The sequence below is a fragment of the Natator depressus genome, chromosome 1 (genome assembly GCF_965152275.1).
Source record: "Natator depressus isolate rNatDep1 chromosome 1, rNatDep2.hap1, whole genome shotgun sequence".
In the NCBI taxonomy this organism is placed as follows: domain Eukaryota; kingdom Metazoa; phylum Chordata; order Testudines; family Cheloniidae; genus Natator; species Natator depressus.
In genome coordinates this window covers 37,207,448-37,233,372 of record NC_134234.1, presented here as the reverse complement: position 1 = coordinate 37,233,372, position 25,925 = coordinate 37,207,448, and the positions used below count along the sequence as shown (strand labels likewise).

At 40.0% G+C, this 25,925-nt stretch overlaps 1 protein-coding gene across 2 annotated transcripts in view; it reads left to right on the top strand.

Annotated features, from left to right (window-relative positions):
- Positions 1–25,082, top strand: part of NPAT (nuclear protein, coactivator of histone transcription) — a 33,026-nt gene extending 7,944 nt beyond the window's left edge. Inside the window, exons 4-18 of one of the 2 annotated variants that reach the window (XM_074957546.1) lie at positions 660–732; positions 1,297–1,337; positions 2,290–2,517; positions 3,041–3,122; positions 4,421–4,553; positions 7,192–7,283; positions 7,371–7,458; positions 9,483–9,579; positions 10,146–10,271; positions 11,555–13,234; positions 14,774–14,889; positions 14,967–15,075; positions 17,208–17,265; positions 21,193–22,339; positions 23,234–25,082. In XM_074957546.1, coding sequence (XP_074813647.1) covers positions 660–732; positions 1,297–1,337; positions 2,290–2,517; positions 3,041–3,122; positions 4,421–4,553; positions 7,192–7,283; positions 7,371–7,458; positions 9,483–9,579; positions 10,146–10,271; positions 11,555–13,234; positions 14,774–14,889; positions 14,967–15,075; positions 17,208–17,265; positions 21,193–22,339; positions 23,234–23,311 — 4,148 coding nt within the window. In that variant the 3' untranslated portion in view covers positions 23,312–25,082. Of the gene's footprint in view, positions 1–659; positions 733–1,296; positions 1,338–2,289; positions 2,518–3,037; positions 3,123–4,420; positions 4,554–7,191; positions 7,284–7,370; positions 7,459–9,482; positions 9,580–10,145; positions 10,272–11,554; positions 13,235–14,773; positions 14,890–14,966; positions 15,076–17,207; positions 17,266–21,192; positions 22,340–23,233 lie in introns of both variants that reach the window. The other variant, XM_074957537.1, reaches the window with a different exon arrangement.
- Positions 25,083–25,925: the final 843 nt, after the last annotated feature.

The window sequence follows — 25,925 nt, the reverse complement described above, 5'->3', positions numbered from 1 at the left end:
GAGCTTCTCTGACTTTAAACTCAGCTAATAAAGTGAGTGTGAAGAAGGTATTTTAATGAAGTATGGAATTAAAAAAGGTGTGGACTTGATCCTGAGAGCTGTTTAGTATCTACATTAAAGTTACTGGGAACTCCAAGTACTCAGGACCGCCAACTCAGACCTACTATGCACAAAAATCTAATTTGGATTTTTAGTCTTTTGTATAATCTTAGCTGCTTGGAGATTCTTCCTTCTGTCCATTTGTTTTTTAAAGATTGTGTGCTCCCCAAATTTCAAGCATATTAACTTCCCTCAGTGATTTCTCAAAACGAGCAGTGATTCCTGTAACAGGTTACACGTATAGGGTACATTTTTCCAAAATGAGCAGTGATTCCTGTTAAAGGCCAAACATATACAGTGAAAAATTCAAAAATATTTGCACAACTTAAGGGCATAAATCCAATTTTCAGAAGTGGCTTAGGCACTAAGACTATAGACTTGCAATGCCTAAGTCACTTTTGATAGTGAGACTTAGGCTCCTAAGTTGCTTAGGCATGTCTGAAAATTTTACTTAATGTTTACCTCTTGACTATATTACACTAGGTTTCTGACACATCTTCTCTCCAGCTACCTGTTTTAGCTCTCTGAAGAATGTGTTCATGTATTTTTTTTTTTTTTAGAAACCACAAATGAAGTTCCAGTAATTATGTCATCTTTGTGGAAGAAGTTAGACTATACTCTTTCTCAGATCAGGTAATTTGTAATGTTGAAATCAAGAATAGAGGATTTTCCTTTAAAGTGAGACTATCTACCTCCTTGCTTTCCTTTACTTCATTTTCACATTTTACAAACATACCGTTGACACACATTGACTAAGGGTAATGAAGATATTTTTTATGTTTATTTTTCTCTGTGAATTGGCAGAGAAAGAATCTGCATTTGACCGTAAAGTGGTTGGGTGGGAATCTCAAAACTGTTCAAGCTCCATTGATGCTAGTCAGAGAAATCAGATAGGGAGGTGCTAGTGTGGTTTCCTTGGCCTATGTAGACATAGCCTTAGTGTCATATAACGTGGTACTGTAGTTGCCATGGTTATTGGTTCCAAAATTCAACCTAATTTCACAGTAAATCTCACTTAAAGAATTTAATCTACGTTAATCATTTTAACAAATCCATGCCTCATCCAGAAACATTGCCAAATCAGTATGTGACTAGCGCATAAACTAGTAAATACATAACTATAGAATGATCCTTCTTCTGTTTAGGTGTCTGTAGTATGTTTTCTACTTATTTTGACTGGCTTATCTTATTTTGTAGGAGTATGCAGAATTCTGCAGGATTTTCTGCTAATCAAAGGAGTAGGTATCTAATTGAATCATATAGATGTAATAAATGGGGTTCAAGTTCAGAACTGATTTTGATTGAGGCCTACCTCTCCTGAAAAGAATATCAGCCTTGTGGTTTTGATGATCTTTGTACTCACTCCTAAAACTAGATTTTAATTTTCTACTCCCTTAAGCTTATTTAATTGACGGTTCAAAGGGGAACTGAAAACATGACCAATCCAGTTGCAGTCTAGCCTCACTAGAAAGTGGAAAAACAATATGAACAGATAGCTTGTCTAGAATTATTCACCTCTTTGGAAGATCTACCAAATGAACTTCTAAACGGCAAAATTATTTTATTTTCACAATCACTAGAATATTCCATGCCTTACAAGTCTTTACTCAGAAACTTTCGTGAGAAAACCAAATGTTAAATACAGGTATTGTTTGCTCTTGAATCTCACAATCCCATTGCCTATATTGGACACAATTACAGTGTTTATTGTTCTGGGAATCTCCTACAGCTTAAGTTTGTCAGGCTTGGTTTACATACAGTGTACGTACCTGTTTCACTCTTTCAGTTAGAGATGTGGGTTTTATACAGTAAAATTGGTACAGCCCATAGTGTGGATGCAGTTATGCCGCAATAAAAATGCCCATAAACTTACAGGAATAAACGACATTGATATAAGCACCTTTATACTGGTTTAATTGTGCCTATACTAGTTAGCTGTACTGCTTTAACTATACTGGTTTCAAACTAACATAGTTAAAGCCATACAAAAATTGTGTGCAGACAAGCTCTTGCAGAAGCTATTGTACTTGTGGTCCCCATTTCTTGTCTCCCTCCCTGCTAAAAGAGCAGTTGGCCCTGTTGGGGTGCCCATAATTACAGCTTCAAGTAATGGTGACTATTGCCTGGAAAAACAACTGCCTCTTGAAAATATCCAATAATGGATCTCATTGTAGCCTTAACTTTCCTCAGCACGTACAAGAAGTGGAATTGCAGAAATGAAAAGGCAGAGAATACTTCAGTCAGCTCCTCCAACCTCAGGATTGTTGTCTATAGCCCACCAGTCAGAACAACTTAATTCCTCTTATATGACAACTACCCCAATTATTCACAGACCAACAGTAAATCAAAATGCGTCACAGCCAAGATTGAATATGTTGTTTGCACACCAGTCCCAAACACAGGAAAATAATGTCGGCAGTAAGTAAAATGTGTTACTGATTTTTTTTTAATTATTTGATGTATGTATACAGGTGGAATTATTTTATAATGTGTAATAGTCACCTTATACAAATGATAGCTTGCTTTGAGAAATTCCCGCTTTGCATATTCTTACTGGTGTCCAGACCAAGTCAGACATTAAGAATAAGAAGATTGCACAATGAAGAGATTGTTTGTTTTTAATTTGCATATTGGCTATGGCTCCATGTATGTTGGTGGCTCAGATCCTTTGTGTTCAGATCCTTCCACATGCGCCTAACATCCCCAGAAAAGAAGGTTAGCAACTTGAATCGTATCTGCATGTTTTTGTCAGGATTTTGTAAATAGAATGCTGTGCTTTGTATGGTGATACCAAATGACATGTAATCTATTCACAAGAGGGGTGGGGATTGCAAATTGGATACTGATTGGAATATTAATATGCAGTCCCAGTTTTCTTTAGTGCCTTAAGAAGCTTCATTAGAAAAGATGTTGGTGTCACCCATATTCTTTTTTAAAGCAGGAGATCCCATACATATTCTAGTTCCTGGACCTCAAGAACGAAAATTTAATTCAAGCTTGCTATCTCCAGGAAGACGAAAAAGGTGAATGTTCCTTTTATAATTTGTGCAACATGCTTGACTTGAACATGAGGTTCTTTGGGACATAAAAATTGCAATACTGGATCAGACCCAAGGCCCATCTAATGCTGTATCTGTCAGTAGCCAGTACCAGATGCTTCAGAGGTAGGTATAACAACCTCGCAGTAGATAGATGTGTGGAAATCTGCCCTCCTACCCTGCAACTAGGTCTCATTCTGATCTCTAGTAGTTAGAGAAGCTTAAACCTTGAAGGATGAGGTTTAATATACTTTCCAAAATTTGTTAGCATTAATTATGATAACTGGATATACATGTAAGTATCCAATCGATTTTTTTAATCTAGAGAACCTTTTGGACTCAGCTTCCTGTGGAAATGAGTTCCACTGTCCAGTTAAATATGTGGAAGTGTTTCCTTTTATTGGCTTTGTATTTCCCACCTTTTAATTTGATTGAAATGGCCTCTTGTTCTTGTGTTATGGGACAGGGAGGATGGAAGTTCTCAGTTTTCCTCCTCTAGACTATTTATTATTTTATATGCTCATCATGTCCCTTTTCTAATGTAAAGAATCCCAGTCTTCTCATTCTGTGTGTATAAGAGGTTTTCCAGATCCTTGATCTTCCTCGTCACTCTTCTCTGAACCCACTCTAATTCTTCAGTATGCTTTTAGAGAAGGGATGATCAGTGCAGCACACAGTGTGACTGGATGAGGCTTCACTATTGATTAAATATAGACATTAGAATGTTCTCTGTATTATTCTCCATCAAATTCCTTATGTAACCTAACATCTTGTTGCTGTTTTGACCAGAGTAGCTTATTGAGCAGAGGTCTCCATTGAACTGTCAACAGTGATGCCCAAGTCCCTTTCTTGAGTTAATACAATTAATTTAGAGCCCTTTAAGGTATAAAAGCAGTTTATTTTTTTCCCCTCCAACATGCATTACCTTGCATTTGTGGACATTAAAGTTAATTTCTCATCATGTTGCCCATTCGTCTAATTTATTTATGTACTTGATAATTGACCTGATATCCTAGATTAAGTATAGGGTGTCTTGTTTAACATAAGACAGATAGTTGACTACGCAGAGATAACACAATTAAAATCGTTTTATTTTTTGTTTTTCATTACAAATATGCAGTTCAGTTTTTATTGGTTAAAATTTTCTACTTGCAAGGTTGGAAGAGGAAGTATTTATTTATGGCATGAGTCAGTAACCTCTTGTGGACAGAACCTTTTCCCAACATTGTTTACAAAGAATGCATTTTCACAAAATATGGCATAAACTTCCAAAAATGTTTCAGTGAGTCTCAGAAGAAGAAAAGTATTGCATCACCTGGACCTCATTCAACAAGTAGAAATTTTCAGGACTCTAGTGTGGTGGTAGTGGAAGAAGAGAGTGAACCCCTCCAGGAACTCATAGATGGCAATTTCCCTGTAAGTATAAAAACAAAACACCACAGTTTCATTTTAAGGACTTGTATTGGTAAGGATAGAGTAGAAAGGAGTGCTCTATGTCACTGTGTTCTGACAACTTAAAAAGCTCCATGTCTTCTGTAGCCAAGCCAGTATTCATTCAAAGAATGTCCATGCCATACTCACTAGGTAGTTAAGTGCATGATGACCCAATTCAAAATCATCAGTCTTACATCTTAGATCCAAAGCACTGAATCTGCTACCAGATTTTCAGAATACAGTAACTCCTCACTTAACGTTGTCGCGGTTAACGATGTTTTGTTAATAGGTTGCTGACCTATTAGAGAACATACTTCTTTAAAGTCCTTCAGTGTTCCCTTATAATGTGGTTTGTCTCTCCCTGCTCTGCCTGTCTGGTGCTCCTGCCAGGGATCAGGTTGGGGCAGGGGGCTTGCCCTGTTCTGCCTGCCCAGCATTCCAGCCGTGGAGCGGGCAAGACCCTGCGCTCCCACCCTGCTCCGCAGCAGGAGCCCCGGGCGGGCAGAACAGGGCAAGCCCCCACGCTCCAATACCACTCCCTCGCTGGAACGCCCGGCAGGCGGAGTGGGGCAGTCCCACGACTCCACTACACCCCTGCCTCAACCAAGCTTCACAATCATCATTGGTGAGTACGGTATTAAATTGGTGGTTTAAAATTATTTAAAACTTGTACTATATACGTCTATAAGGTCTTTTGTCTGGCAAAAAAAATTTCCCTGGAACTGAACTCCCCTTATCTACATTAATTCTTATGGGGAAATTAGATTTGCTAACATCATTTTGCTTAAAGTTGCATTTTTCAAGAATATAACTAGGACGTTAAGTGAGGAGTTACTGTAATTATGATAAGCAACGTATTAAAAGACTGATTAGTCCTCCCTGTTTGACTGGGTTTCTTAAAAGTACATATCTTCCATAAATGATAGAGTTTGATACTAGGTTAAAAATAGGAACCAGAATCAAAATTTTGATTCTGACCCCAAACAGCTTTCTCTTAAAGTAATTATAGCAGGAGCCACTACTATAGTTAAGGTTAAACAGGTTTCCACTCTGACACTAAGGTTTCAGTCATTCATAATCGTTTGATGCTTTCAAGCTGAAATTTTCCGTCTTGATAAGTCTGCTCAAAGTTCAAACTTTTAGTTGTTTTTGAAATCTTACGCAAAAATGGTTCAGGCATCTGAATATGAAGGAAGTACATACGTTTGTGTGGCGGGGGAGAATCCTGTTCCATGCAGCACAGGTCTGTAGGAGAGATCTCTTTCCTGCACATTTCTGGAGGTTCCTAAGGTGTGTCAGAGAAGGAGTTCCTCAGACCTTATAAAGTTCAGTGGGGCCACAATCAAGGGTTCTTATTAGAAAGGTTGTCACAGCCGATATGCTTTTCACTCTGCAGCTGTTGTTGCACATGCATATACAACACAGGGTTTTTTAGCTGTATGCTTAATAAGTTTAGTGATATAAACCCTCTGCAAAATGTACTGTTCATGTGCAACATGCAATTTCTAAAGGGTCATAACTTGGTCAAAGTAAAACCAAATTTCTCTGCGACACCTAGTGCCAACTTTCAACATTCTTCTTCAGTCATTTTGGCTGTAAAGTGATTCAGTAAATAAAAGTTGTAGGAAATTTTCTTTTATATTTGGAAAAAAATATTCTGGTGGTATCAAGAAAAATAGTTTCAGACTTATGGGCATTATTGCTACTTTTTGCAAGCAAGCCATACTTTGAGGTCCTGAGAGTGAAACTACTTAAGTTCCTTTCCCCCCCCCATCTTTTTAAAATGAAACAAACCAACCTAGTAATTTCTTACCAAAAAAAAAAACTATGTTGAGGTGGTAAGGTTACGTGGTAAGAGGCTGAAACTCAGGAAGTACAGTTACAGTTGTATGCACAATCTTATCTCTTCCCTTTGATCATATACTCTACAATAATCCTCAATTACACAGTGGGGAAAAAAATACTGGGGCTTCTGTTGGTGGAGTTTTCAATGCTTTCCTTAGAGAGGACATGTGGTAACCCTTGATGAAGCACTTTTAGCTGCTGCTCAAGAAACCTCAACATTAACAGACAAGTCAGTTATTAGTCTGGTTTAAATCTGCCCTTTCAGGGCAAGATGAGACAGTGCTCAAGGATGCCATGTGCTGCCCCAGACAGATCTTTGTCAATGAGTGCTTAGTTAGGCCTGGATATGGTCCAGACACTGCACTTGTCATGTAGGCATAGATCTGGGTGTCTTTGGGCAGCATGTGATGTTAGATGGCCAAGGAGATAAACTTTTCTCAAGGGTGAGTTTGTATGGGTGACAGGTGGTGTCTACCATGAAAAGCAGTTGGAACAGATGTCTGCATGGAGAAACTCCAAAGGTCTCTCTAATCTTGTTGTCTCTGGAGGATGGAGTTGGGCATGGGTTAGGGTGGGCTGCTAGGATCCTTCTCACTAGATGTCTGTTACAGTAGTAGTTATGATAAACTTCCTCATTATTATGAGTCTTTTCTGTGTATTCAAACTGTTAGTGTCCTGAACATGAAGCTGATCTTACTAGTAAATGGGAAATTGATGTTCCTTTTCTAGTCATTATAAAAAATATAATTCTGACCACTTTAAAACTGTTTTGTAGCAATTGGTCATTGAAAATGCCAGAGAGAAAATCCTGAGCAACAAATCTCTTCAGGAGAAGCTTGCAGAAAACATTAACAAATTTTTGGGCAGGTAATAAATTTATGCATGAAATATCCTGATCTTGTGTACCTGTTTTACTTCTGAATGCTATACTAACAGTTTTTAATTGTGTTCCAGTGAGGGCAGTGTTGCTCAGATTCCTAAACAGACAGACTGTGGTCCTGCAGAACCTGAGACCTCAATTGATGAAATCTTTGGACTTCAGGTAGACTCGCAATGTCTCACGTTTGAGCTGGTAAAGCCACAGCTGCTATGTATAAATGCAGGCTGACACACATACGCAGTGGGATCCTGCTAAAACCTAGCTTAAATACCTTGCTTTGAAGTCAGTGCTTTTTTCACATTTGTCTTATGAAAGCTACAAAGTTGTCAGTTAAGTAACTGTCATGGTAATGAGGCTAAATGTCCCCTTTCTTGTTTATCTGAGTGCACTCTCCTCAGGTGGTCTGCCTCTTGCCCTTCTCTGTCTCAAGGTGGAATGTTTTGATTCTTTCATTCTTAGGCCAGGAGCTGGGTACACTGCCCTATGTATACCAACCCCTGTCACCTGGGTTTTGGGTCCAAGGGACCCCTCCCTTTGGGAACCAGTGACCAGTTATATTTACCAACAGCCTCCTTATGACAGTCTTTTTATTTAGAGTTGGAACAAAACAGAGAAAAAGGAATTAAAAACAACATAGGTCATACAGTCAGCTGCCTGCATATTTAGTCTCATCTAATCCTATGCTTCACTACCAGCTGATTTTCCTCTTCAGTTACTGGGACAGAACAGAATTGTAGAAGGGTTGACTCACCACTGGGGTGCCCCCCATATGGGTTGGCATGGTGTAGCAATTGTCTTTTCTAGTGCCCCGATGATGGTTGCTTGATGATGGTTGCTCCGCTCTCATGGATGGAAGGGGAGGGGGTGCCAGCTGTCAGACCTCTGACCGCTGGAGCCCCACAACCAAGCCCCACACAGTTAAGTAGGTGGAAGCACACCTGGTGAAGACGCACACTGCCAACAGAAGGAGCATAGTGTAGACATGAAATACCGCTTTAATTAGTGCAATAACTGTATGTTGACTTCACTGAAGTTGACTTAGTTTTGTAGTGTAGGCATGCCCTTTGTGATGAGCAACAACTCCTAGGGCTTCTCTCAAAGGTTTGGGTGTCGGGGTCAACCACAGGAGCTCATTTCAGTCTTGTGGCTTCCTATTGTCTTGTTTATTTTACAGTAACTCCCCACTTAACATCGTCCCGGTTAACGTTGTTACGTTGCTGATCAATTAGAGAACACACTCGTTTAAAGTTGCGCAATGCTCCCTTATAACGTCGTTTGGCAGCCGCCTGCTTTGTCCACTGCTTGCAGGAAGAGCAGCCCGTTGCAGCTAGCTGGTGGGGGCTTGGAACCAGGGTGGACTGGCAGCCCCCCATTAGCTCCCCTAAATTCCCTGTGCTGCAGCCTCCCAGCAGGCTATCAATTGCCGGGCAGTTCGTCTGCCCCCACCCCTTCCCCCACTGCTGTGTGCTGCTCCTGTCCTCTGCCTTGGAACTGCTCCCGGGAGCCTTCTGCTTCCTGTGCAGAGTGGGGGGGACAGAGGGGTGCTAATGTCAGGGTGTCCCCCTCCCCTGCTCTTGTACCCCATCTCCACAGAGCAGGTGGGGACACAGGGAGCTTGCTGGCCGCAGCTGCTGTCTCAACTTGCTGATCTACTTAAAAAGGCAATGTACTTAGAGTGGGCTCAGTGTACTTAAAGTGGCAATGCGCGTCTCTCTCTTATATGTGGTGTGTGTCTGTCTCTCCCTCTCTCACACACCGTGTGTCTCTCTCTGCCATGCTGTGTCTCCTCCCTCCATTCGTGCTGCCTTGTAGAGCGTGAGGCTACATTAACAACATGTTAACCCTTGAGGGCTCAGCCGAGGGCTAGTTCATCATTTAGCAGTAAGGCATCCCCTAGGAAATATCCTACCCTCTGACTCCACCACCTTAACCAAGCTTCACAATCATCATTGCCGTGTACAGTATTGTTTGTTTAAAACTTATACTGTGTGTGTGTGTGTGTGTATAGTCTTTTGTCTGGTGAAAAAAATTCTTATGGGGAAATTGGATTCGCTTAACATCATTTTGCTTAAAGTAGCATTTTTCAGGAACATAACTACAACGTTAAGCGAGGAGTTACTGTACTCATTATTTAGTATGTAAATGACTATGTAAATCAGTTCTCTGAGACTTTACCATTTTTTCAGAATGAAATCCACATGTCAGAAGAAGCAATACAGGACATCCTGGAACAGACAGAGTCAGACCCAGCTTTTCAGGCACTCTTTGACCTGTTTGAACCTGGTAGGTTAGGGTTTTCACATCTGTAAAGGATGGGGTAGAATGGTGACGTGTTCAAAACTTTGCTTGAAAAGCAGAATTGATTCAGCAGAGTACCTTTGCAGACTGGGAGAAGTGGACTTTATACTGTTATTCCCCTCAAATCTGATTAGCCATCATGTAAATATCTCTTTCGATTTCATATGGATCGCTTTCAAGTATTTCAAGTAAATATTATTTTTATGTAGTGTGTCAGTGGTTATACATTCGTCTTCGTTTTAGCTTTCAGTTGACAGGGGAGGATATAGATCATGTTTGTCTTGCTATTTTGTTTTTTATTCAACTGGAGCTTTTATTTCTTATGTCTGCTCAGAATGGTTCCAGGAATGCACTTAGTAAAAATGGAAATGTTTTCAAGTTATTGATGGATCTCTAGTGAGAATCAGTGAATAGTTCTTCTTTGTGTCCTCGTATACTGAACATTTGCAAATTTTTATTTAAATTGTGCTCATTTAATCTTAAACAGAAAATTTTATATACTTGAGACAGAAATGTCTATTTAAATTTTTTATTGCTTTAATTTGAAATAGGTAAAAACAAGACTAATAAAAATGCACCTCATGCCATTTCCAGTCAGAATGGAGTAGAAGGTACAATGTTGGTGGATGAAGATAATCTGGAAACAATTGAAAGTTCTTTAGAAACACAAGAAGCTAGTAAGTGTATTCATATCTATAAAATCTGTTCCAGTATCGGTTTTCTTCCATTACAAAAATACTTACACAGTTGATTGTCTACAGTTCATGGCTTTATATTTTAATTAATAATCCCTCAGTCCTGCAATTTACAGTGTATAGGAAGACTGATGCACCCATGCAGAGCCTTGTTGAAGCTGGGGATACATATGAAGTCCACCCATGCATTGTAAATTGAAATATGTGTGCTTGCAAAACTGTCTTCTCATCTAAAACAGAAATGCTCCCAGTTTTTATGTGAGCATCTTAGTTCCATAGTAGAAACTGCTGTATAATATCTAGCCGTGGCAATCGTTTCCCCCATTCTGTAGTGTTCTGGTTTAATGACGTATTTACTAAGGTTTCATCTAGCGATCCCCTGAAATACCACTTGGCGTATTTCTCTAGGGATGTAGAGACTTTGTCACTCTTATAACTCCAGCTGCAGACCTGTAGTGTTAATAGACTTGGCATCTAAATCAGGCTGATTGGGGTACTGACAACACAAATAAGAGAGATGGAAGGAAATGATTGTACCTTTGAGTTATTCAGTCTTAGTTTTAAAACAAACAATTAACTTAGTAAAAAGCAACTTTGCAGCTTACAAGTTCAGGTTACTTCCTGATACAGGTAAGTGATCACCAGTAATTTTTAATAGAATTTTGTTTAAAATGGATAGCGTAGTTTCTATGTGTGGGTTTAAACTGATATTGAATGCCCTAACTGCTATCAGATATTCTAAGTAGCATTAACCTGCTGCTGAATGTATCATATACATCTTCCATTCAGTGGAGTGCTACCAGTTAACATACAAGATACTGTGAGAGACAAGCAACAAAAGGGATTAAATTTGCCTGGGGGATGGGGCTGTGAGCCAGATACTTATAACCAAGGAATTAAATAAAATGTTTATACAAACTAAACATTTGACTGCCTGACCTCTGCACTCCAACTTTCTGTTTCATATAACTTCTAATCAGTTTTAAAATTGGGAGAGAGGGGAAAGTACATTGCATGGGAGATGAAGGAAGGTAGGGGAAAAATGCCCAGAAAGTTGGGGTCAATTTCAAAATAAATACTGAAAACTAGAAGTCATTGTTTTTGCTGGCCAAGAATTATGCTGGAAATATTGCATTCAGTATGTCGCTTATGAAACCGTTTGTCATTGCAGTGACTAATGGACAGTTAACACCTTGTAAGAGAATAATTTGCAGAAATAATAAAATTTATAGAAATATTGAAACAACCCAACTGCTATTTTGCAGGTGATCATTCCAGAGAGGCTCCGTCCTGTACAGATTATCATTCAGAAGAAGCATCGTGTGCCTCGAAGAACAGCGATGATGATGATATCACTAAGAAAAGTGTAACTTGTGAACAGTCCCATGGAAGCGGTGAACAGAAGAAACAAACTAATAACCTTAGAACAGTAACTGATGAACAAATTGGTGAGCTTGAAATTGCCTTTGAATCTGTGCCTGATTTGACTGACTCTAACCAAAGACAGAATTCTGGTACTGAACAAAACGAACACTTTGTGGAATCTTACAGTAATAAAGAGTCAGCTGAATTAGTATCCCAAAGTCAAACAGCTATGGAAACTGAAAAAGACACACTAAATCATAATGGTCAAATTACACCCTGTTTGGAGTATGATCATTCTGATATTCCACAGAGTTCCTTGGCTTCACTTGATGGAGATACTATAACTATTGAAAACAGAACATATCCTGGAACAAGTGAGTGTCCTTTATCGCCAGATACTTCGTTATCTGAAAAAACAAATATAAGTCCCTCTCACAGGAGCCCTGATCACAGTGTGATGCTAAAAAAAAGTAATGCATCCAAGCGTAGTCAATCAGGAGATTCGAGTGAAAATGAAAAGGATAGAACAAAAGAAACACCCATGTTGCCTGTTGCTTTACAACAAAATTCTAATCATCTTTCTAACGGTCAAGACCTAGATAAAATGGTGTTGGATTGTGTTGAAAGATCTGTAAATATATCAGCTCCGACAAGAACGGAGTTGCAGCTTGAAGTTGTAGATACTTCCAACAAACCTCATCCAGGTGATCAGTATTCACTTGATAAGCCTTCTACAAAAGATTTAAGTCTCCGTTCAGGGTCATCAGACTCTGGGAGAACACAAGTGGATACGCAAGAACCTTCATCGTCTACAGAAAGAGATGCTGAGACTATATTTTTCTCTTCAGGTGATGATGGATGTACAGAAATTTCTGTAGTATCCACTGAAAGTAACCCTACTGTATCTGAAGCATGCCATACCCCTCCACTAGAAACTGCATGCTTGAGAGAAGAGTCTAGCACTGAGTTCAAAAGTATTGGTGGTGTTTCTTCTAGCAGTCAGCTCATGGATGTAGATCCTTCTAGTATAGTGTCACTCAAAATCATCATCAGTGATGACCCATTTATTTCATCTGACACTGAGTTAAACAATGCAGTTTCCAGCATCACTGGAGAAAATTTGCCAACTATAATACTATCTTCTCCAGCCAAAACTACAGGGCTGTCCAAATGTGTAACTTCAGAAGAGACTGAAAGAGCTGGGGACTCGGCTTTGGCCGAGCAGAATCTTCATGTGCTCAGACCTAAAGACCCTGTTGTGTCCACAGCTAATATGCAGAATGAAGATTGCACTGTTTTTTCAGTTGCTAGTGCAACTAATCTTTCCAAGGATGGGGGATTTATACAGTTGATGCCGGCAACGAGCACAGCTTTTGGCAATTCAAATAACCTTTATATAGCAACCTGTGTGACCGATCCAACCACATTGGGCACTACTGTAACTCCATCTAACGTAGTTGTGTTGCCTGGCAATTCTGTGCCACTTGCTGCCCAAGCTCCAGCAACACAACAGTTACAGACTCCTCCTAGATCAAACATATTTACAATGAATCAGACTGTATCTCCAAACTTTTCACAAGGTAACTTGGTTAAAGCATTCATTGAACATGTACATAGTGCTTACTTTTTCATTTGTCCTTGTAAATGTATTAAAAGTAAAAGGGTATCTAAGAATCAGTTTATCTACCACTTCAAACTAACTAGGCATTTAAATAACTTGTAAGTATATTTGTGTATTTATTATTTCATTTACTTCCAGCTACAGTGTATACTGCTTTGAAAAGTTGGACTGACCTTTCGGGGGCAAATATCACATAATTACAGAAATGATAATGCTGGAAAGGGATCTTTTGGTTTTTTCAGGCCAGAAGGATTAGTTAACTTTTCCTTAAAACATGCCAAGATAAAACAGTGGCACTGTCTACCTCACTGGGCACAATTTTCAAATGTCGGATTATCTGCCTTTCAAAACACTTATCTAAATATCCCAGATTATTATCTATGCTCCCTCTCCAATAGAAAGGAAGCGGTAAGAGAACTATTAATTCTGAATACTAAGTATAAAACAAATGGGCTGAAATAGAAGGGACACATTTAATTCAAATAGAAAAACAAGGGTCATATATGCTTCTGATTGATTTATCCAGCAGCAAATCAGAAGATACATCTTTTAATAAGTTATTTGTAAATCTCTTAGGTGTCCTTTGTAAGACTCCTGTATTTTAAACTATTTTCCTGCATGGTGTTGGTACTTGTCTTAGACTGAATGACTAGCTAGTTATATCATAGTAATTTTTTTCCCTTCTCAAGTGACTGCCATATTTCAATAATGTTTTCTTTAAAGCCTGGTCTACACTCAGAAGTTGTACCAGTACAGTTATTTTGCTTACGGGTGTGATACTTTTACCAAAATAGTTATACCAATAAAAGCCCTAGTGTGGGTGCAATTATATCAGGAAAAAGGTGATCTATATTTCTATCTGTACAGTTAAAGTAGTACAATGTTTTTAGAAAATATTTTTAAAATGTCAAATAATAACAATAAAGTAAGTCCTGTCTAGATAATAAAATCTAAAACTAACTTGCTACCATCAACATACATTTAGATAGATATATTTGCAAAAATGTAAATGTAACTCATGGTCATCCCTTCACTGGTCTGCAGCTATTTCTGTGTGGGCAGAGGTAAGTGTAAAAATATCTCCAGTTTGCAGAATTTCAGGGTGCTGTTCATCTGTTTAACTAGTGTTTGTTTTTTGAACTGTGTATAGTCTGTGGTTTTGCCCTATTCAAAATCTGCATGTTTTTCTCCATTCAAATTTTGTATCGTATGTGCAGTCACTCAACTGAAGAGGAAACTCTGCTCTACATAGTCTTTATTTTACAGTTAGTCTGCTAAAGTAATTTTCCGATACTATGTGTCTTGCACATCAGGCAGACAGAAGCTTCATAGCCTAGTATCTATAATGCATAGTAAACATTCCTAGCTTGGCTGTGAAATAGCGTCCTCCCCACTTGGGTTTTACAAAACTATTCAGGGGAAAGACCAATTTCAGGAGCCATTTGTTCTGTTCTGACTGAAATATTTTAATTTTTATTCTATAAAAATAATTTTTTAGGTTCTACCATTATAATTGCATCTCCAGTGCAGCCTGTTCTACCAGGAATGGTGGGGATGATCCCCGTATCAGTCGTGGGACAAAGTGGAAATACTTTCCCAGCACCTCCCCACCAGGTAAAGTGTTACTTGTAAATCTTCATGTTCTCAAAATTTTCAAACAAACCCTAATGTGATACTTTGATTCTTTGAAGGTTCTACACGTGCCTATAGCAAATCCTATGTGCAACAGAAGTATTCCTAAAATACCCATCCCTCCCAAATCTCAGAAGGCAGCCGGAGCAAGAAACAAGTCAAATACAGGTACAGTGCTTAAACTACTTGAGCTGTATAGGGCTCAACAAAAATTGGAATTTCTAGAGCCATTTAATTTGACTATGTGAAATTTTTGAAGTGGTGTTCTGGGAAAATCAACTTTCGAAGTGGCATTGAGGGAGTTCATGTTTGTTGTTTTATGACTGCCTATCAGGTATGCTCAGTTCACAAATAAAAAACTGCCAGCCTTACAAAATCTTGTAGGCTCAAAGTCTAGCATGGGTGGTTTTTTCCAGCTTTTTATTGTAGCCATTCAGTATGTTTCTGTCGCATATGTGGTTGTGGGGGAGGAGAGTGGAACCACCTGTGGCCAAAATAACTCCTCTGAAGAGTGAATTGATTGCTTCATGTTTTACGCCTGTTTGACTGCATTCACAGTTGTAATTTGAATTATTTTATAAAACCAATTTATTCTTGCCATAAATATTGATCTGATCAAAACCACATTGAAATAGAAAAGGTAAAGCAGAATAGCCAACAGCTCTGAGCACACTGTAGTCCTGAGGGAATTCTGCGTCAAAAAATTAAAAATTATGCGCATATTTGAAAATTCTGCAAATTTTATTTGTCAATAATATGTGGCTCTAGCTTGGTAGTGGGGAGCACAGGCCACTGGCTGCATTGAGATGGGAGATCACCCTGAAGCCCCCACCTCCCCCTTACAGGGACTCGGCAGTGAGGCTGCACCCGACCCTGACACAGTGCAAGGGCCAGGCCTGCCCCATAAACACCCTGGGGCTCTGCCCCTCTGTGCCAGGTGCACCAGGTGTGGGTGGGCAGGCTCAGCCCAACAGGATCCAAGTGTGGGGTGAGAGGTTTCTGTGTGGGGCAATCTGGGTGCAGGCAGCTAAGTGGGAGATCTGAATGCACAGGGGCTTTTTGGGGGGGAGGTTCCAGATGCAGGGGCTCCAGGTGAAGGTGATTAGGGCTCAGCTGGGAGGGTCTGGGTGTGGGGGGAGGATCATCGGGGGGGTCCAGGTGTAGGGGGGTAGGGCTTATCAGGGTGAGGTTTCGATGGGCCTGCTTAATGGGGGAGCCCAAGCTGCTGCTGAGGGAATGCCACATGCCAGGCTCCCGCTTCCCCCTGTAATTCCCCATCTCCTTTTCTTCCCCATCTCATCCCCTTCCCCTCGCTTCAGGGGTGCTGGAACAATTTGTATAGTGGGGGTTCTGAGAGCCATTGAACCAAACTGTAAATGCTGTATATAATGGAAACCACTTCAAGCCAGGGGGTGTGGTAGCACCCCCAGTTCCAGCACCTATGCCTCACTCCCACATTCCCCTCCCCTTGCACCATTCCACCCCCTGTTCCTTCTCCACTGCCTCTTCCCCCCGCGCCCCCTTATCCAGCCCCACCGCAGGCTCTCCCTGTTGCACAGAAAACAGGAAGGCTCCCAGTACACAGCAGCGGAGCACAACTGGCACTAGGACCCAGGAGGATCCTAGGATCCTTCAGCTGGGCAGCTCTGGCGCATATCCCTGTGTGCCCCGCCATGTCTTGCCTCTGTTTGGGGGGGCAGTCCCCCCCAAAACTGCAGCCATGGTCGTCCCCCTGCCCACGCAGCTTCCCTGCCGTTTTCTGCGGGCACACAGTCTGCAGAATTTCCTCGGGAGTAACGCTATCAGTCTTTATTAAATAGCAATAGTCAGATGTACACTGTAAAAATGTAATGTACTAGTGCAATCCCCTTCCCCCATTTTATGTATAATTATATATTTAAACATGTGGATAAATTCTCTCCCTGGATTACGAAGGATTACTTCTTTAAATGGCAAATTTTAACAAGATAGTTGAAGGTAATTTAATTTTTTCCCTGCCCCATCCTGTACATTTTACATTTATACATCCAAGTTGTTTTAACTAAAATGGTATACTGGGAGCTGTATGTTGGCACTTACTTGATCGACCTGTGCTATTTTTCCATTTCAGATATTTTCATAATCCAGTAACTATTAAAACTATAAAACATACTATGGAGCTGTTATCACCAAGTTGCTCTTTTGATTTTTTTTTAACATGTGAAGTGGTGTGAACAAGTGGGATATTCCTATGCTACCAGCTCTAAGAAGGTTAGTTTGGATATTTTCAATTTATTAACTGTTACACCTCACCATTTCAGGAAAGCTGGTAACCTGTACAGCAAAGCCTGTGAACCATCCAAGTTCTCGAGTACAAAGGTTAGCACCAATACTTCTTCAGTCTTGCTTTGTTTCAACTTCTGCAGATTCCTTCGTAACTTCGTTTGGGAAAGAAACTTCACAAACTTGTGAATTAACTATTTGTGGTTCTTTTCCTCCTTTCTTGTACCTACCAACTCTTGACATTTTTTGTTTTTAAACTAGAGCCTTGGTCCCAGATACAGAGGGTTGCATGCCAATCGGTGATAGCCATAGGCTAGGGCAGGGGTGGCCAACCTGAGCCTGAGAAGGAGCCAGAATTTACCAATGTATATTGCCGAAGAGCCACAGTAATACGTCAGCAGCCCCCCATCAGCTCCCCACACCTCCCAATCAGCTGTTTCGTGGCATGCAGGAGGCTCTGGGGGGTGGGAGGCAGAGAGAAGTGAGGGCACTGCAGGCTCAGGGGAGGGGGCGGGAAGGGTGGAGTGGGGGCAGGGCATGTAGCAGAGCCAGGGGTTGAGCAGTGAGCACCCCCTGGCACATTGGAAAGTTGGTGCCTGTAGCAGGCACTGGCACTGGGTCGCTTTGCTCTGGTCAGCACCACCGACCGGGAAGTTAAAAGTCCCGTCGGCGGTGCTGCCCGGCTAAGGCAGGCTAGTCCTTACCTGTTCCGACACTGCGCTGCGTCCCGGAAGCGGCCAGCAGCAGGTCCGGCTTCTAGGCAGGGGGTCCGCAGGGGGCAGTGCCTGCAGGCGAGAGTCGCGTGAAGCCACTTGTGTGCTGCCTAGGAGCCGGACCTGCTGCTGGCTGCTTCTGGGGTGCAGCACGGTCTGCAGTGCCAGGACAGGGGGGAAGCCGGCCTCTGCACCCCGACTGTGCTGCTGACCGGGAGCTGCTGGAGGTAAGTCTGTGCCCCAACCCCACACCCCAGCCCTGAGCCCCTCCCAAACCTGAAACCCCTTCCTGCACCCCAAACCGCTCATCCCTGACCCCACCCCAGAGCCTGCAATCCCAGCCTAGAGCACCCTCCCAGCCTAGAGTCTGAACCCCTCATTCCCGGCCCCAGCCCTACCCCCTCATCCCCAGCTCGGTTGGGTCACGGGCATCAACAATTTTCTTCAACTGGGTCCCCAGAAGAAGAGTTTTAAAATTACTGGGCTAGTGTTATACTATTTGTTTCTCTGCTAGTTTTTGCTATCCTGATTTCTCAAAGAAAATTTTCAGATTTTAAAAAAAGTCTGAGGTAGGAGAGAGTGCCAGATGCATTTATTGGAGGGTTTTAAACATACAGTTGATTTTCCAGACTATACTGAGATGTTAAAGGATGAGGGGAAGGAATGTTAGGCTGGTCTTGGAGGAGAAGGTGTTAATTTTGTATTTCTTAGGATAAAACTGGTGTCCATTCATAATTATACTGGATGCTAAAATCAGGAATGTTCCTCCTTATTTTAGTCAGGTAGAGGAGAAGAGGACCAGAGTTCAATATTAGCAGCAGGGTAGATAAAAATTAAATTTAAATAATTTTTCAAACAAAAATCATTTTTTTCATATTAAAAATACACCTGTTTAAAAAGAAATGTGAATTTCATACAAATATGTTAAGGCTAACTTTATTATTATATTTTAAATAAAAAATAAATATGCTGAATCCATGAGCCTGTGTTAAAAGTTTTTAGTTAAAGGCTGCTTTTCTATACAAAGCAAAAAAATCAGAGTAAAACATCTAACTTTTGAAATCAAGCTTTATAAATATGCCACAATAGGTCAGCCTAAGTAATTTAGGAGGCTGTCTCATTTTCAAGAGATTTAGGCGAGACTAGGAATTTGTTCCCATAATATAAGAACTAGGGGCCACCAAATGAAATTAATGGGCAGCAGGTTTAAAACAAATAAAAGGACATTCTTCACACAGTGCACAGTCAACCTGTGGAACTCCTTGCCTGAGGAGGTTGTGAAGGCTAGGACTATAACAGGGTTTAAAAGAGAACTAGATAAATTCATGGAGGTTAAGTCCATTAATGGCTATTAGCCAGGATGGGTAAGGAATGGTGTCCTTAGCCTGTTTGTCAGAGGGTGGAGATGGATGGCTGGAGAGAGATCACTTTATCATTACCTGTTAGGTTCACTCCCTTTGGGGAACCTGGCATTGGCCACTGTCGGTAGACAGGACACTGGGCTGGATGGACCTTTGGTCTGACCCACTATGGCCATTTTTATGTTCTTATGCCTAAGTGACAGTGACGGCAGCTTATTTGAAAATTTTCCCAGGCTGACCTGAATTCAGTTTAATTCACTGACTATAGTTAATCTCTCTATTTAAGAAATCATTTAGTTGTAAATGTGAAACACGTTTTGGATACATAAACCTGTCTTATCAAAACATCTAAGGTGGTTTTGTTTAATAAAAATAAATTTTTATGCTGTTTTGTGTGTTTAATTAAATTCCAGTTACCATTTTAATGCAGCTTGACACAAATCATGTACAAAAAGTTAATTTAGTAAATAAGCAGCCTCACTCATCATTTTCTAACATACTAAAAATGTATAATTAATAAGAGTATGAAAATATTAAACTGTATAATTGCTTAGATAAATGTATGTAGTTACAGTGTACCTTCCTTCTTAGGTAGCAAAAAGATGTACCCAATCTATGGTAAAAGCTCTCTAGTTGTAAATCAAGATGTTTTAATGGTTATATCAGCCAATGGGAGAATGCTCCTTCCTTTTGAAAATAACTGAAGTATAAATGGAAAAGCCGATGATTTAAATCAAGTCCACCCTGATTAGCCTTCCCTATTGCTACTCTTGCAGGGAGGAGTTTGAAAAGACCACCTGGGAAAGAGGGAGGGAGTAAAGGAGGAAATTAGGAGGGCAGTACATTGAGAGTAGAATCAGAAGAAAAAAGTCTTGGAAGTGAAGAGTACTCAGACTAAATTACACCAAACCCTCGCTAGAACGTGCATGTATATAGTGTGAATTCGCATATAACGTGGTCGCGGCCATGGATCCCAAATTTAATTAATTGCAATTCATTTTAACACGGTCCGCGGTACTACGCATGGATCCCAAATCCTGCGTTCTAGCAAGGGTCTGGTGTTCTAAAGTACTGAATGAAGAGAAAAATTAGACAGTTAACACATTGGAAAGATGGAGGAAAACCTATGGGAAATGGAGTAAGTTAAATTTTCTATTTCATAGAAAGTTTGATGTAAATAAAAGATTACAATGAAATCCATATATACCAATGTATACACTTCTGTTATTGTACATTTAAAGTGGTGGGTGCTTTCTTCTGTATCTGATGGAGAAATACAGAGGCAAGATTTGAGACCCCCTTGTTTTGGAGTATTCAACCCTCTGCTAGTCTTAATCCACCTTAGTCATATAAATTCTACTTGCACCCTGCGAAGGGGGCAGTGTGTTGCCGTTCCTGAAAGGAAGAGTGAGAGTTTCCACAGTGTGTCCTGTACTTCATCTTAAGTTGAACTGAAATGACAAAAGAACTACAATGATCCACCGAGTTTTTCTCTGTTGGATTCGTCAGCCCATTGATTACTCATGCCCTTCTTTTCCTTATCCAGTCATTTCAGTGTTCGTATAAGAAAAGGAGTACTTGTGGCATCTTAGAGACTAACCAATTTATTTGAGCATAAGCTTTCATGTAGCTCACGCAAGCTTATGCTCAAATAAATTGGTTAGTCTCTAAGGTGCCACTAGTACTCCTTTTCTTTTTGCGAATACAGACTAACACGGCTGTTAACCAGCGTTCCCATAGTAAAACAAAGGACATGCTACTGGACACAGCCCTTAGAGGGTTCACATGTGCTCTCACCCAAATAGGCATTTTCATTTGCAATCTGAGCAAATGTTAAGCTATATTTACAACACTGAGGAATAGCTTTAAAAGGACAGAAAATAGATTGAAAAACTTGCATAATATAAATCAAAATTATGTTCCTGAAATATTTCTATCACATTTGTCAGGACTGGAAATTCAGACAGGAATGCCTGTGCAGACCTGGGAAGGAAGTTGGAAGAGAGTTCACTTACTGTACCAGCAGAGACCACGAGTTCAAATTCCAAACAGAATGAAAGCCACAGGAGAGTTCTTTGCTTTGATAGCGCTTTATCTACTCCAGGAGGAAATACTCAAGTTCAAAATACTAAGACCTCATTACAAAAAGAAAGGAATGAAAATCCTCCAAATACTGCATCTGCCTCTGTTAAAACACAGTCCAACAAAAGAGAGAAGGATAAAACTTTGCCTAGAATTCTATGTAAGGCTGAGGTTGGCGGTAGTAGAAATGCAGCTGTGAAAGAAGCCCAGCCTGAGAGAAGGCCTGTGGCTGCAGGACTCACATTAGATCCCTTTCACAAGACAACAGCGAATAAAGAGAATGAATTAAGAAGGGATGTTGATGAAAAACAAAAGAACCAGGATGCTGCAAAACTGTCAAATGGCCAAAAGAATGTCGGCCTTTGGAATGAGAAAACTGTTGCTTTAGTGCAGGAACAGAACAAAAAACAAGGATCACTGTCGAATGTGAATAGCAAAACTTCCGGATCTGTTTCCCTATCTTCAAAGGAGCCAAAAAGAGACCAAACAAAACCTTCCAACCATAGCCTTAGTTTGGCAAGTCCATTAACTAAACAAGCTGTGGAGATGCTACATGGCATTCAGTGGCACAGCCCTGCTAGCAAAGTGGTTGAAAATGGGGATTTACCAGTACCCCGTACACCATCAGGAGTTGGGGATACACAAACAGAGGATATCTCAGACAGTGTAAGGACACCAACTTGTAGACGTTATATTGAAGACAGCACAACCCTTAGAATAATGGTCCCTCCTGCTACTCCAGACTTGCCTGCCTGCAGCCCGGCTAGTGAAACAGGTAGTGAAAACAGTGTCAGTATGGCTGCCCACACATTGATGATTCTATCAAGGGCTGCTATTGCAAGGACTAATACTATGACTCCCCTGAAAGACAACAAACAACAATTCAGGTCAGTGAGAAGCACAGCAAAAAAAAGGAAACTGGAGGACTTGAATGAATGTGAGAGAAACTCCCGTTCTGCTAGTAAAAAGGAACTTCAGAGCTCTACAACACCAGTGAAAAAGAAGAAAATAAAGGCAAGTACCTAAATTAATTTTTCATTTTAAAAATGTCAATACTTAATTTTTTTTAGCCCCAATATGTATCTAGCATTGGATGGTACAGAGCTGTGAGCTCAACACCCACTAAATGAATTCCTTAGTGTCAGTAACATAGCTCCTTGAGCCCGCTTTTCCTCATCGTAACTAACAAAATATTTCTTAGGATTCAGACTACCTCACATACATAGGTGCAACTCCCAGTAACTTTGTTGGCAACTGCGTATGAAGGTCAAATTAGCCTGTTAGAAACATACTCATCATAAAAAGAGAGATCTGGAATGCAGTCCCTTTCCCACAGCCTTGGTGCAGTGATAGACCCAGGAGCGGACATACTTTGTCTATTTGAAATATTATCTTTAATAAAACTTGGGAGTTTAAGCCAATGGTGAATTTCAAAGGCATTACTCTAGATCAAGTGTTAAAGCAGTCCATGTAAACTGTGATGGGACAAGATACATTCTGTAGCTTTTGTAATTCGTAATACTTAGTCCTATAATATTTTTCATCCAGAGGTCTCAAAGTGGTTTACAAAGTTGCGTAAGCATGGTCCATATTTTACAGATGGGGAAACTTAAGGCAGAAACAAAGGGACTTGTCCAAGGCCACAGAACAAACAAATAAGAGTTGGAAATGCAACCCACTCTACTCCCACAATCCCTGAATCATACGGTGCATAGTCACTATTACACTGCTCAATTAAAATACATGTATACAATAATTTAATACAAGGATGTGGCACTTTCTGAATAAGTGCCTTGTATTTACCTCTTCGGCATGTGGATGGGGAAGCACGAAGCAAAAGAAAGAAATTTTCAAACTTTCACCTCCACGATTTTAGGGTTTAACATGAGCCTTTCCTTCTCCCAACAGAAAAAGAAGCTGCCACATTGTTTTCCAGCTGGAATGGATGTGGACAAGTTCTTGTTATCTCTGCATTATGATGAATAAAGTAGTTGAACTATGACTATTTAAAACAAGGTGTCGCTTTTGTAAAGGGTGAGCTGCACTTTCAGTGCACTGAAGTTTCACTTTATAGCAAAATCATGCTGTTTCTGAAGCAGGTTGCTAGTTTGTAAATAGAATTCTAAGTTGGTATATTTTATTTTTGAGAAAGCACTTACAGTGATGTAGAGCCATTTATTTACAAAACTGTACAGGTAGACTTGTTTGGATAATGTAAGTATTGTACAAATGTATTGTGAGAAGAGTTGTAAACAACCAAATGTTCTTAGTTTGTTTCCTATAACACCAGATGTTTATATTCTGCAGAGTTCTTTACTTACCATCTAAATTGCTTCGTCATTTTGTGAATTTGAGGGCAGTGATTCTGTAGCTCAGCATTTCTAAGCCTTGCAGCACTGCTGATTTTAAACAAGGCAGTTGAGAGAAGAACTGGGAAATTAAGCATTTGGATCATCTTTTACAACAGGTATTGGGGGTTCTCAAATCAGACTGTTGTTAATTTGTTTGTAGAGTTCTCTCCTACCCCTCCACACCATGTTCTGTCAAATGCTTTTTTACTTTTTAAAAGTGCATGGGTGATGAAAGATACCCCGAAAGGAGAGAGTAATAGGCACAAACACACGTTGTCTCGTCCGCCCCTCCACCAAAAAGGTGTACTATCTTCCAATAAAGGTGCTTAAGAATTTTACAGAATCTTAAACAGCAGTTACCAGCTTAGCCAAATGCAGATCTTGCTAGCTACGATGGTATCTTTTGAAGTGCAAAAGATATTTAAAATAGTGAAGTTTTAAATATTTAAAATTTTAATAGCCAGACTATATGTAGTTTCTCAACAGTGAAAAGGGGTTTGGTTCACATGGCTCAGTTCTGTATCCATGCATATCATTTGGAGATCAGCAGTGCAACATTCTGCATTATGTTGGATAGGAATGGAAGTTTTGCTCACTGAAATCCAAATACCCTAGCTAATTTAGTAAATGCCATGTAGTTACAGGACTCAAATGAACACAGTTGTTGCTGGGGAAAAAAAAAAAAATCTCAAAAAGGTAGTGAGTTTGATTTAGGGCCTACCAAAAGGAAAAGAGGAACGTTCAATGACAGCTTGAGTGAAATATTTCACTGGTGTAGATAGTGAGTTTTTAGAGATCCTTAACAGTATTGCCAATCAGTGAACAGGGCACTCACTCTCTCCTGGGTCTTCCACTGTAATTTTACTTTTTGGTGGGGGATCTGAGTTGATGATGTAGTGAGACTAAGAATCAAAAATACTCTAATGGGAAAGATGATTCTTTCAACACTATTTTGCATTGTCAAGAGGGTAGCTTCCTGTTTGTTCTACTTGAAAGGCTTTTAGTTTCACCTTTAGTTCAAAATGAAGTTAGATCCTGGTGGTATCCAGTAGGGTAGTTCAACATAGTGATTAACAGAAGGTGGCAGGACAAAGCTCCCATGTATCCTGCATTTTGATATGAATTGGTATATATACAAATTAATAAAACAACTCTTCTGATCACTAGTCCTAATCCCAACTCCAAATGGTATAAGGTCTAACTTGTTCTGCAGAATTTTCTTCACTGGCAGTGGTGTGTTTCCTCTTTGTTCTCAACTTGTTGATATGTTACTGAATAATGTAATAGTTTTCTTGTAAGATCTGTATGGTGACATGGCAGTGTTTCAAATAGCATCCAAGGATTCCTAAGGAACCAAATATTATGCAGTAGATGTTTATATTAAACCTATCCACTAACTTAATACTGCATAGCATTTAAGGCTTGAATAAATATTTTGGTTTTAATCCAGAAGTTTGTCTATTGATTTTGTGTACCAAACAGCCCTTTACCAGTCCTATGCTGGTATTCAGTTCACTCTCATTTTTGCTCTGCTTTACATCTTCAGAGGACTGTGGTAATGCTAAATTATCAGGTCTGTTTGCAGAAATATAAAACATGAAATGGCATAGCTGAATTTTCTTTTATTGGAAGATGTTTTAAGTGAGTAGTCATCTTTGAAAAATGCTACACCTTTCTTGCACCAATGACTTGATATTACCTATTTTACACAAAGCCTTCAACTTCTTTAGCTATCATTTTTCCAGTATTAATGTTGCCATAGAGAAAGAGGCAGGCTTGGACTGAGGTTAAGTAGAAATCCTTAACCCATACTATTCTTCCTCTGAAGTCTTACCAGTTGTATGGGCTTTTCTGAGGTGCACATGAGCTAGCTATAAAGAACAGTATTCAAAGAACCCCCAACAGGTTAGACTGCAAGACTTGTGAAGCTAATCAATTTAAAGCTGCTGTAAGGAAGGTAGTGTAGTCATGACAGAATGAAATGTTGCTGTGTAGAGGAGGGTTGAAGTTACTTCTGATTTTAAGTTTCATGTGTGCTTGCATCAATGTCATAATTTCCAGACACAAAATTGGTGTTTTTGTCAAGAACCTTGTACACGATAACCAGTTACCTGCCTCACCTTTGAGTGGTTACTGCCAGAGTATGTTTCTTGACAAGACCAGGGTACTGCCAAAAGTGAATTAACAACTTCAGGACAACTTCTGAATCAGAAGACCAAATCTTTTCATATGGGTGTTGACTTCTAGGA